Source organism: Bicyclus anynana, chromosome 23, assembly GCF_947172395.1.
Source record: "Bicyclus anynana chromosome 23, ilBicAnyn1.1, whole genome shotgun sequence".
Taxonomy (NCBI): Eukaryota; Metazoa; Arthropoda; class Insecta; order Lepidoptera; family Nymphalidae; genus Bicyclus; species Bicyclus anynana.
In genome coordinates this window covers 1,296,504-1,310,030 of record NC_069105.1, presented here as the reverse complement: position 1 = coordinate 1,310,030, position 13,527 = coordinate 1,296,504, and the positions used below count along the sequence as shown (strand labels likewise).

Below are 13,527 nucleotides of genomic sequence, written 5' to 3'. Positions count from 1 at the left end.
TTCACCGGCACCACATTTTTCGGCACCCATTGTTTGAATGTCTTGTTTAAACTATTAGAAGGTGTTGTGTTTTGAAATCGTTGAAAGTTCACCTAAAAGTAAGAAACAACGAATTATAAACATGTGGCACATTCTCTTTCTACAAACGCTTTGAAAATCTTTATATAAAGCTGAAGAGTTTGTTGATTTGTTCGTTTGAATGAAATCTAAGGAAATACTGGTCCGATTTGAAAAATTCTTTCACTGTTAGATAGCCCGTTTATTTATTTATTTGGTCCACCAGTGACTGTCGCAGCATTTACACAAATACAATCTAAAAAAAAACACAAACACAAGGCTCTGCACAATCAAATGAAGGTTGACACGGCATGCACATTTCCGTAATATTAAAATAAATTGACGATTACATTAAATCAGTTTACATAAGAAAAATAATAATTTATCGAGGAAGGCTATAGGCTATATATTATCCCCGTTTTCCAACGGGAACGGGAACCACGCGGGTAAAACCGCGCGGCGTCAGCTCGTTAAAAAAATATTTTTTACACTTCCTGAACACACAACTTGACATTGTAGCAGGGTTTACCGCCGTATCAGCCGTATCAAAGATACGGGGCCCCCGGGCTACAGGGGCCCCTCTGAAAACAAAAATTAGTAAAATGTAGGTAATCCACAATCTCTTTTTTCCCTGGTTAAGCGTGCGCCCAAAAAGTGGAAACATCCTACATAGGATAAGTCACTGTCATATTTAGTTTAAGCGAGCATTTTTGTTTCTTTTGTGAGGAATCTTTACCCTTCATTAAGGCCCCCCAACTAATTTTGATACAGGGCACAGTACGCCACTGCATTGTAGACAATATTTAGGTATAATTTGTTAAAATTTAAATATATCCCAAATGGTGAAGGAAAAACATCGTAAACATAAACTGCATACCTAAGAATTTTCTTAATTCTCTAGCTGTGTGAAATCTGTCAATCCGCAATGTGCCAGCATGGTGGACTATTTGGCCTAACCCCTCTCTAAGAGGAGACTCGTGCTCATCAGTGAGCCGAATAGTTGACAATGCTGATCATAATTATTTTATAAAAAATAAATTTCTTTGTTTGCTATGCGACGACATGAAATTTAGTTAATTAGGGGCCTTTGTTCGCCTCAGTATCGACGACTAGTGCCATATCTATAGAATAAAATATCGTTGACATTTACGGACATGCACATAAATGCATTCAAAGATGGTTTCGCTAAGCTATTACCAGTTAGGTACTAGCAAGCCAATTCAAAACTTACTGTGGGATTCGCTCGCTGTTTTATCGCATGGCGTTTTTTACTAGTTACTTTAGTTTTTGTAGTTATCCGTTTGGTTTGCGTTGTCGGATACTGTAAAAAATATAACTTTACAATTAAATAAAGAAAAATATTCATAAAATATAAGTGAAAACTAATTATAAACTTTTCAAGAAACGTCTCCCGTCCTTTTCACAGACAATCAGATTTTTAAAAATGTGTGACGTCACCTATCATATTTACATATTTAGTTTTGCGACTTTATCGAAATTAAACTTGCAAAACTAAAAGATGCCCGTGTCTTTTACCGCCCTTGGACCTACTTAATTCCAGCGCTATCGCAAAATCCGCTCTTAGCGGACCTCTACTATTTACTTTGTTTGAAAACTACCTCCCTGCCAAATTTCATCTTTGTGGGTCAAACTGTTTTCAAACGGAACGAAGTCAAACGGATCGCTCATACCTTGTTACTTTTACAAAATTACTTTACCATTAGCATACTGTTAATTTACATACAATTTAAAAAAAGCAAAAGTTTAGTTATTTTGAAATCACTGACAGACACTTTAGTTTTATTGCATTAAATGTATTGATACCTTGAAGGTGTTCCTCGAAGTTTTCTTCTGATACATGTTTACTGGTGTGATACTCTGTATAAAGTCCTCCATGACGTACCGCGCGCGCGCCAATACCGGCTCTATTGTCTTCATCTGGTGCGCTATCTCACGAGGTTTGGATATCGTGAGATACTCATTCATCTGGAGAGATAGAAATAAGAGGAACAACTGAGTCTCTTGCCGGCTCTTCTAGAGAGATCTGTTTTACGAAACCGGTGGTAGGAGCCACTCATGTAAAATTTTGAGTTTGAATTTTAAGTTTATAGCTTGGCAAATTCGTTGATGATACTCCCATGATATGCGGGCGACGAGGGGAACGGACTGCGCGAGGGGCAGAGAGGAGGACTGCGCGGGTATGAAGTCGTGCGAGCGGGGCAACGCTATCCCGCTCCCGGCCCGCGCGGACCATCGGGAGTGTTAAGATCGAATTTTCCAAAATAACGACGACTTTACTTACAATACTCGTAAAAAAAATCTATTCCTACTAATATTATAGACGTAAAGTTTTGTTTGTGGGCTTCCCTTCCACGGTAGTAGGATGTTTATGTAACCGCACGGAGAGAACGTTAATAATAAAAAAATATCGATTATTAATCCCCATTTTCATTCCCTTCGTGTAAACGGCTGAATTGTTTTAAATGGAACATTATCTAAAAACTGTAAATAAAACCAATTTTCAAGTTCAACGCCGCATCCAAATCCAAATGTTCTCAAGTATTCCTAAACCGAAGGTTGCCTGGAAGAAATCGCTACTTAGCGATAAGGCCGCCTTTTGTATGCTGATCTCTTCCTAATTTGTTTTTATTTCACTTGTATTTGTCTTTGTGGTGTGCAAATAAAGTATATCTATCTATCTATAGGCTCCTAGGATAATAGGACCTCAGCGGCGTCACCGGGGGATTTGGGAGAGCGCAGAAGCATTTCCTGATGGGGCCCGAAGGCAGAAACTGAAAATCCAAATCAGTTCACAAGTTTGACGGCCTCCGTGACGCAGTGGTGAATTTACAAGACGGAGGTCCTGGGTTCGATCCCCGGCTAGGCCGATTGAGGTTTTCTTAATTAGTCCAGGTGTGGCTGGAGGCTACGACCGTGGCTATTTACCACCCTACAGGCAAAGACGTACCGCCAAGCAATTTAGCCTTTCGGTACGATGCCGTGTAGGACCAAATGGATTGTAGATTTACATCTTCCACCTAAGCTAGCCTGCTTCCATCTTACACTGTATTATCACTTACCATCAGGTGAAATTGTAGTCAAGGGCTCACTTGTAAAGAATAAAAAAAATACCCATTGCATCCTTATAAAACCTCTTTTTTCACGACGGAGTTAAAAAAGAATAAAAAATAAAAACCTTGTCTATGTAACACCATCCATGGTTACCATTGGTAGCCAAAATCCATACAACAGCGAGTATTCTCGGAAACGTAGCGTGAGGCTCTCCCATCATCACGCCTTGGGTCTTCACCAGGGACCCTAGATTCGGCTCCATTTCCAACATTGATGTTTCAACGAGTATATTATTCCGGAATAACACTTGAATTAGTTCCAAAACTTGAGTACTTTGGTCACCTTCCAGGTTCCTTGAAGAAGAATGCAAAATCTCTGATTTTTTATTATTTTCAAACAACTTCAAAAAAAAGGAGGAGGTTCTCAATGGAACCGACTTCAAAGACGTATTTCAGTTATTTTGATTTTAACACAGAATTACCCACTAAACATATTTTCATGAAAATTAAATGGAACCAATCTGGAACTCTTTCAAACAAGAAAAGGATTTTCAAAATTGGTCCATGAACTAAACAAAACAAAACACGGTGATGCATTAACCTAAGTCGATTAAATCATACAGTTAGCATATAAAGACAGTTCTTTCCCGTAGTTCTCTCTGAAACGACGTTAATTAATACGTCACTGGCTTGGCACCGCTTTCAAAGTGATCAGAAGATAGCACATATGTTATATTTCGCTTTTTAGTTTATTTTTATGATTTTGAAGTCTTTTGAATGATTTTGTTAAAAAGATTTTGTCTATTAAATTAAATACTTAAGAAGTTCCAGCAAAAGTCTTCCAATTTTCCTCGGCGCTGGTCTAGGGTAGGCAATGCAGTCTGTACTGACCGCTCTTAAAGAGGTAGCGTCTTCTCCGTACTGTGTCTTCATTTCCCCTAACCGTATGATCTCGGGAGTCAACCAATCCGAGGTCGATGACCTGTATGCTGATACAGCGGGTAAAGTAGACCGAGTCACGTTAATTGGCTTGTTGTGGTATTCTGCATCACACTAGAAAAGTAAGAAAAAAAAATATCTATACCATACCATCGATTCGCAAAGTGATCCCAGGAGTCTATGGAAGATTGGGCGGGGTCTACGTTAATGTGACATAAAAAAGGGTTTTTTTTTTATTCTTTACAAGTTAGCCCTTGACTACAATCTCACCAGATGGTAAGTGATGATGCAGTCTAAGATGGAAGCAAGTTAACTTGTTAGGAGGAGGATGAAAATCCCTTTCGGTTTCTACACGACATTGTGCTGGTTAAATCGCTTGGCAGTACGTCTTTGCCGGTAGGGTGGTAACTAGCCACGGCCGAAGCCTCCCACCAGCCAAAATTTTTTTTTTCATAATATTTATATTAAGTAAATATATATATATAATCCGAATACAGTTCATTTTAAATAAGAAATATTATTTAATTAATTTTAGTTTACGATTCGTAATTCGTACATTACCTTTACAAATTTTAATAGAGAAAATAACCTAACCTAGAGAAAATATCTAAATACTAGGCGGACGCCCGCGACTTCGTCCGCCAATACGGGCCTATCACAAAATCCGTTCTTAGTACTTACTAACTATAAACTACCTCCCTGCCAAATTTCAGCTTTCTACATCAAGTGGTTTTCGAGATTTCGTGATGAACCTTTCACATTTATATATTATGATTAAGATAAAGATAATAAATTTCAAGTAAAACACAATAATGTCGATAAAGATCATTAACATCGGCCCCTCTTACGTCTATTTTTCTTGGGAAACAAGAAGTTACTTGAAAAGCCATTAAGCCTACAACTTAGTTTAATAAAGTTCGTTTTTTTGACAAAAGTTTTCCTATTATGTACGCTTTGTTAAAGATAATCCTCTCAATAAGTAAAGAATACATTTATTAATGCTAAGAGTACACTTTCGCTTGTATTTTTGTTATTTATACTCGGATGTAGCTTTTTTGTGTCATCTTATAAAATCGGACAAGTGCGAATCGCCCACTGAAGGTTTTTTAAACCTTTCTTCGTCTTAAATCGACAATATCCTCGTCCTATACATAAGAATAATACTAAGATTCGAACCCACACCCTCCGGAATCGGAGGCAGAGGTCATATCCACTGGGCTATCACGACTCTTATCGAATCCGGTCAGGGGCATGCACCTCCAACTTTTCAGTTGTGTGCATTTTAAGAAATTAAATATCACGTGTCAAACGGTGAAGGAAAAACATCGTGAGTAAACCTGCATACCAGAGAATTTTCCTAATTCTCTGCGTGGTGGACTATTGGCCTAACCCCTCTCATTCTGAGAGGAAACTCGAGCTCAGCAGTAAGCTGAATATGAGTTGATAACGACGAATACTAATATTATAAAGCTGAAGAGTTTGCTTGTTCGCTTGAACGCGCTAATCTCAGGAACTACTGGTCCGATTTGAAAAGTTCTTCCAGCGTTAGATAGCCCATTTATCGAGGAAGGCTATAGGCTATAAATTATCCCCGTATTCATACGGGAACGCGGGTGAAACCGCACGGGGTCAGCTAGTTGAAAATATGTTTAAGCTTGTGCCAACAAAACACTTTTATACGTTATCCCCACACGAATACATTTAAGAGTAACTCGATTTAAATATTGGACCGCCAATCCTTGAAGAAAGACGCTGATAATGATGATTTTCACAAATTTTCAGATTTATCCCTAAGCTACGTCATTTCATCGTCATCTTTTGATAATGAAAATGCTGAAATATAAATGCCTCTATTACTTGCCTTTCATAGATCTGGGTTAACGGAGTATCCTATCATTTATTTAAATATTATCATCATCATCATCATCATCATTATCAGCCATCAGCCGATGTACATCCATTTTTGTTTGTCCATGTAAATTTCTTGCACGGTTATTAAGCAGATTGTATGTATAATGTACGCCAAAATGGATTTTTATTTGTACACTAGCTGACGCCGCGCGGTTTTACTCGCGTGGTTCCTGTTCCCGTAGGAATACCGGGATAACACATAGCCTATAGCCTTCCTTGATAAATGGGCTTTCTAACACTGAAAGAATTTTTCAAATTGGACCAGTAGTTCCTGAGATTAGCGCGTTCAATCAAACAAACAAACAAACAAACTCTTCAGCTTTATTATATTAGTATAGATTACATTCTGGCAATAAATAAATTTTGAATTTTGAATAAAAATAACAAAAAAATATACGTAATATGTGTGTGCGAACCTTTACTAGCGCATCGTTCCAGAATTTATAATTGAACGCAAACTTTTTCAATTCGGACTTCTTTTTCAAGTCAAAATGACGGTACAAATGAGTTTATTCAATTTCCGCGATAAAATTGTTAACAAAGGTTAACAAGGTACGGAGCACTCAAAGCGCCGAACAATTAAACATTTCAAATCGTATTTGGACCGTGTCTTGTATATCCTGTACCGGACTTTTGGGTCGGATAAAAAAAGAAAAGTACTTTGAACGTTATTTTTTTAGGGTTCCACACGTCCAAGTAAAAAACGGAATCCTTTAAGCCACAAATCACATCCTCCCACTTGCATATTATAATCTGGCACGTTCGTTGATGACACTCCCATGATATGCGGGCGACGAGGGGAAAGTTAGCGCGGGTGTGAAATCTTACGTGCGGGGAAGTTAGGTGCATCAGTCGTCGGTTTTTCATTCATCGCTACACACCCCCCGGCCCGCGCGGCCCTCCGGGAGAGTTAGGAACGCAGTTGCCAAGCTATACATCCCTTGCTTCTTCCATTCTCATGATTATGGTTGAGAATGGAAGGAGCAAGGTAACATACAAGTTGTCGGATTAGAGTAAAATTAACCTGTAATCCAATCGACCAATCGACATATCTCAAGAGAAATGGACAAAATGTCAACTAATAGTGGCGCAACCGGAAGTATCGACATCTCATCATCATCATCGACAAAAGAGACAGGAGTGGAAAGAGGTTTTATTAGTGCGGGCCTGGAATTATTTAGCCGCCATTTTGTCTATTTCTTTTCACGAAATGTCGTCGGTCGATTTTTTTATAAACTTTGAAAAAGAATTTAAAACTCCTAAAATGATATACACAAACATTCAACCCATATTTCACCCTTCTATTTTTATTTTAGGCTCAAAAGTATCCTATGTTTTGCTCCAAGGTCCCATTTACCATTATACCAAAATTCATCTTGATCGGTTTAGCCGGTTAGCTGTGACAGACAGACAGACAGACTTACTTTCGCATTTATAATATTAGTATAGATATACACTATCTAAATAACATCACCAACGAATTTTGAATGCAATAAATGTATTGAACTGTTTATAATGTGTTAGTATCACAAGTGCTCGACCAAAAACTAAAGGGGTAATATTGTTATTTCAAAAACAAATTCAGCTCGTAAAAATGGTTGATGACTCATCCCGGAAGGGAGAGAGCGAAGGGCTTTATTGCATACATAAATTTCACCCTCAACGTCTTATTTTTCGCTAACCTTGTTGAATTTAATTAAGGTAGACTTACTGCGCGGTACCACTGTGATACTGTCTTATCAAGTTGAATAATTTACTTAATTTACACCAAAATTATAATCAGATTTAGATGTCTAAATCAAAGTATCTACCTACTCGAAATTAGTCCTATTTAAAAATTTTAGCCCAGTGGATATGACCTCTGCCACCGATTCCGTGGTGGATTCCGTAGGTGTGGATTAGAATCCGATCCGGGGCATGCACCTCCAACTTTTCAGTTGTGTGCATTTTAAGAAATTAAATATCACGTGTCTCAAACGGTGAAGGAAAAACATCGTGAGGAAACCTGCATACCAGAGAATTTTCTTAATTCTCTGCGTGTGTGAAGTCTGCCAATCCGCATTGGGCCAGCGTGGTGGACTATTGGCCTAACCCTTCGCATTCTGAGAGGAGACTCGAGCTCAGCAGTGAGCCGAACATGGGTAGATAATGATGATGACATGATCCAGTTTAGGGTACTAAAGACGAACTATTTAACGAATTTGACCGCCTCCGTGGCGCAGTGGTATGCGCGGTGGATTTACAAGACGGAGGTCCTGGGTTTCGATCCCCGGCTGGGCCGATTGAGTTTTTCTTAATTGGTCCAGGTCTGGCTGGTGGGAGGCTTCGGCCGTGGCTAGTTACCACCCTACTGACAAAGACGTACCGCCTAGCGATTTAGCCTTCCGGTATGATGTCGTGTAAAAACCGAAACGGGTGTGGATTTTTATCCTCCTCCTAACAAGTTAGTCCGCTTTCATCTTAGATTGCATTATCATTTACCATCAGACGAGATTGTAGTCAAGGGCTAACTTGTAAAGAAAATAATCTAGATTTAGCTGTTAATTATACAACAGTAAAAAAACGGGTTTTGAACAACCCCCCGTCTCCCTACCTGTATCAATAACGAGGTCATCAGAAATTGTTACTAACCATGCTATTTTTTACTGTTGTTTAATTGATAGATAAACAACTTAACAGCCACATTGACCTACAAAAGGCATGGTACGTTATCTCGTTCCTACGTCCAGAAATTGTCATTACCTTGTAACCCAGTTAGCTACCAGAATCAAGAATTATCGTAAATATAAAAGTTGAGCGTCTCATCAAAATGAAGCCACTCACGGAAAATTTAACTTCATAGTAATCAATTGTAAAAATGCTCCTCGGATTCTGGACTAAAGCTTATTTTTAAAGTTTTACTCATGAACAAAATGAAATTCCCATGGGAACGATTTCTTAATTTCGTAAAGTTCACACACAAGGGGAGTCCTGTGGGAACTGGGAAGCGCAAAAGGTCGGATGTGATACATTTCAAGCTTCCCTAATTAAGTAATCGATGGGAACATGACCCTGTCGTGGGAATTATTAGGTCATTTAGATAGCTAGATTTAGGTATCTAGATGCCACTGCATTTCTGTAGTAGATACATTACTCAATGTTTAATGTATATTTTGTATACGGGTCTCTGGCCTGAAATAAAATGATTTTATTTTAAAAAACTTGTAGGTACGTAATGCGTGCTTACTCGTATTTGAACTACTCCAAATTAGGTACCTACTGTAGGATGTAGATGTATTTTGTTAAGTGGTAGGCGTATGTACCAGCGGCGACATCCCTACAAACCGATTCCAGCCGGGTTACTTTTTAAAAATCTGTACATGTATATTCATTATTGTAATGAATAATTATGTATGAGATAATTTTGTAATGAATAATTATCAATGAAAAAATTGTGTGCATTTTATGAAATTAAATATCACGTGTCTCAAACGGTGAAGGAAAAACATCTTGAGGAAATACATACCAGAGAATTTTCTTAATTCTCTGCATGTGTAGTCTGCCAATCCACATTGGGCCAGCGTTGTGGGCTATTGGCCTAACCCCTCTCATTCTGAGAGGAGACTCGAGCTCAGCAAGGAGCCGAAAATGGGTTGCTAATGATGATGATGATGAAAACAAATGTTGTGTCAAACAATTTTCAAAATGATATTGGGCGGAAGTTGGAACCACAGCTATTAACTATAAACACATTAATCAAACAATAATTGAGGTAAACCAGGCTGCAAGAAAAATCCATTAGCAAACATGGATATATCGGACATAAAGCCTGTTTTACACGAGTAACAGTGTCGCCAAATGGACGGAACATTCATTTATGGGGCAATAAAACCGAAAAGTAATTTTCGAAATAACCGTGCGGATGGAACACGCGAGTTTATTTATGATGTAGCGCGAACGACTCGCCTCTGGCACACGGCTTTACCTGTACAGCTGTTATAGTCATGATAATATGCGGGCGACAAGGGGAAAGACTGCGCGGGTGTCAAATCGTACGTGCGGGTGCATCAGTCGTAGGTATTTTATTCATCGCTACACGCCCTCCGCGCGGCCCATCGGGAATGTTACGAACGAAATTGCCAAACTATATAAACAACGAATGTAAATCAGTAGGCTAATTAATTCACTAACTTTGACGTATGCTAGTTAACAAATAAGATAGGTAGATGACATTACTCAAATTGATTTGATGTTTATTTTAATAGGTTGATAATAAAGACTAAAATAGTGAATAGGCTAGCAGAGCCATGATAGTCCAGTGGATAAGACCCCTGCCTTCGATTCGGGCGTAGGTTCGAATGCGGTATGAGGTACCAGGTACCAATGAACCTTCAACTTTTCAAGTTGTCTGCATTTTAAGAAATTAAATTGGTCTAACCCCTCTCATTCTGACAGGAGACTCGAGCTCAGCAGTAAGCCGAAATTGGGTTGATAATGATGATGAATGATGACTCTATAGGCACACCACAATACAAAGAAACAAACAAGAAAGAGAAAAAAAGAAGCAGAATACAAAACGGCCTTATCGCTTTACAACGATCCGGGCAACCTTAAGCTTAGAAAAATATTAGCGTGAAACATTGCCTTTTTGGAAGTCGGATAAAAATAGACTAAACAAAGCTCATGATCATCTATCTGGACAATCGACGAAAAAGACCATCAGGGCTTACACAAACACTGTATGTAGCAGGTGAATACAAGTCATAAAGAGTGTTTTACAGCAATAACACCGATAATGGTCGATACATACGTTTATGACGCAATAAAACACAAATATGAAAATACCCTCGAATTTACGTAATTACAAATTGTTCGCGCCTTCCATGTAGTGCTTTTCTAAACAGTTTAATTTTAGCCTTTCTTGATGAGTACTGTTTACCGACAAACAAATTCAAAATGAGGGTATAAATCATTAGTCATTTTACACCTAATAATAATAATTAAGTTGTTCTTTAATTAATGAAAATTAATTTGATCAATAATCTATAATAATTAGACATGGTTAATATATTTTATATAACATTTTATAAATAAACCAGACATAGTTTAAAATAAATAAGTTATGAAATGACTTGCATTTTCTACCTCCATTTCTAATTTCTTTGTTGGTAAACAGTACACATCAAGAAAGGCTGTAGTATAGGTAGGTACTGCCATCATTAACAACCCATATTCGGCTCATTGTTGAGCACGAGCCTCCTCTCAGAGTGACAAGGGTAGGCCTTAGTCCACCACGCTGGCCAAATGAGTATTGGCAGACCTCACACACGTAGAGAATTGAGAAAATTCTCTGTTATGCAGGTTTCCTCACGATGTCTTTCCTTCACCGTTTGAGACAAGTGATATTTAATTTTTTTTAATGCACATGAAAACTGAAAGTTGGAGGTGCATGCCCCGGATTCGAACCTACGGCATCGAAGGCAGAGGTCATATCATTACTGTCCTGTAGAAATACAATAATATTACATAGGTAGTATGCATGGGATGCCAAAATTTTCGACTTTATGATGCACTAGCGGACGCCCGCGACTTTGTCCGCGTGAAAGTCGTTGTAAACTTTCAACTACCCCTATCCTACCCTACCCTAACCTACCTCTACCCTACCCCTACCCTACTCTACCCCTGCCCTACACCTACTCTACACTACCCCTACCTTACCCCTACCCTACCCTACTCATTAAGACTGCACTTCTTTATTTATTCCTCCCACCGCGAGTCGCGTCGAGCGCGGCAACCGTTACACAAAAATAATCCTTAAAGCATGAATTAGTATTCACGCTCGATGGCTTAGCGTATTTCATGTATAACTTTGGTGTTTCTTTACCAATTTTTATGATTCTTTTTTTATTGAATAGGTAAAAATGTTAACTTTCTTATAAGGGATAAGTGATGAGTGTTATAAACATAAGAGTAGACAAATATAATTAGAAAGCTCCGAACTGCTAAGCTATCGGGAGTTACACGTGTTATTGTGAGTCAACCATAATATATAGCATATATATGCTGTTGTGTTTTTATAGATAATTTTAAGGAGAACATTTCCGTCATACATGATTTCTATGTAGCTTTAACCATTAAGGCTGTACACGCGACGGAAGTTAAAAAAATTGAGTAGCTTCTACCGTTTTCTCAACATTTCTCTTCACTGCTCTGCTCCTATTGATCGTAGCGTAATGAAAAGTATACTATAACCTGCCTAGGAGTATGTAGAATAATTGTACGAAGTTTCGTTAAAATCCGTCCAGTAGTTTTTGTTTCTATAAAGAACATACAGACAGACAGACAGACAGACAGACAAAAATTTTACTGTTTGCATTTTTGGCATCAGTATCGACCACTAATCACCCCCTGATAGTTAATTTGGAAATATATTTCATGTACAGAATTGACCTCTCTACAGATTTATTATAAGTATAGATGACATGCCTAGCTGATGACGTAGATTCAATTCATAAGTTTTTATTTAAACTAATATTATAAAGAGTTTGATTTGATTTTGTGTGTTTGATTGAACGCGCTAATCTCAGGAACTACTGGTCCGATTTGAAAAATTCTTTCTGTGTTAGATAGTCCATTTATCGGGGAAGGCTATAGGCTATATATTATCCCTGTATTCCTACGAGAACGGGAACCACGCGGGTAAAACCGCGCGGCGTCAGCTAGTCATAAATAAAACTTACCCCTTTAAAAAGAGTCAGCAATAAAAGTGGAGTGACGAGTGAGAGTGATTTTATCATTATTAATTAGTACCTACTTATTATTTTGTTTTCTACAAAAAATATTATGTTATTTATTATTTACATTGTCAAATATTGTTAAAGTTTTCTTCTTCTTGTTTAATTTAATGGCTGTTAAAGTTTTGACCAGTGACCATGTTTTGACATGACTTTGAATTATAACACAGAATTATAATCAACTACAACATTCTGCGGTGTCTTAAGGTCTTAGCTATTTGTATCTTGCCATGCATATTTTGTGATCTCAAAAAACCTGGAAAGATCACAAAAACTATATAATGTAAGTAAACACAAGATTGTGCATGCTCAGTGAAACCGTGATAGCCCAGTGGATATGACCTCTGCCTCCGATTCCGGAGGGTGTAGGTTCGAATCCGGTCCGCAGCTTGCGCCCCAACTTTTCTCAAACGGTGAAGGAAAACATCGTGAGGAAACCTGCACACCAGACAATTTTCTTAATTCTCTGCGTGAGTGAAGTCTGCCAATCCGCATTGTGCCAGCGTGGTGGACTATTCGCCCACCCCTCTCATTCTGAGAGGAGACTCGAGCTAAGCAGTGAGCCGAATATGGTTTGATAATGATGATGATGATGAATCATTGACTATACCTAACCTCGTTTTCCTCACAAAATGACATACAATTTTGTATGTGAATTTGGGTGCGATAGTAGTCCTTACATAATTAGTCTAAGACAGAAGACTGCTGCACATAGGCCTCTTGCATAACAAGTTGCCAGCATCCAGCGCCTCCCTGCAACCCGCTTGATGTCGTCA

The 13,527-nt window shown here is 38.3% G+C and overlaps 1 protein-coding gene across 1 annotated transcript; it reads right to left on the bottom strand.

Moving 5' to 3' along the window:
• Window positions 1-1,264: 1,264 nt before the first annotated feature.
• Window positions 1,265-4,957, bottom strand: LOC112050762 (uncharacterized). Its single transcript, XM_052888545.1, has 5 exons — window positions 4,946-4,957; window positions 3,946-4,181; window positions 3,254-3,482; window positions 1,882-2,043; window positions 1,265-1,378 (listed from the first exon to the last, which is right to left on the bottom strand). The coding sequence occupies exons 1-5, from the start codon at window positions 4,955-4,957 to the stop codon at window positions 1,265-1,267; spliced, it is 753 nt and encodes a 250-aa protein (XP_052744505.1).
• Window positions 4,958-13,527: the final 8,570 nt, after the last annotated feature.

What these genes read in the sequence shown, in the direction of transcription:
- LOC112050762 (XM_052888545.1), bottom strand. An exon ending in CTTTTGCTGGAACTTCTTAA is followed by an intron (nt 3,483 to 3,945) that starts GTATTTAATTTA and finishes TTCTTCTTCAAG; the next exon opens with GAACCTGGAAGGTGACCAAA. An exon ending in CTTCGAGGAACACCTTCAAG is followed by an intron (nt 1,379 to 1,881) that starts GTATCAATACAT and finishes TATTTTTTACAG; the next exon opens with TATCCGACAACGCAAACCAA.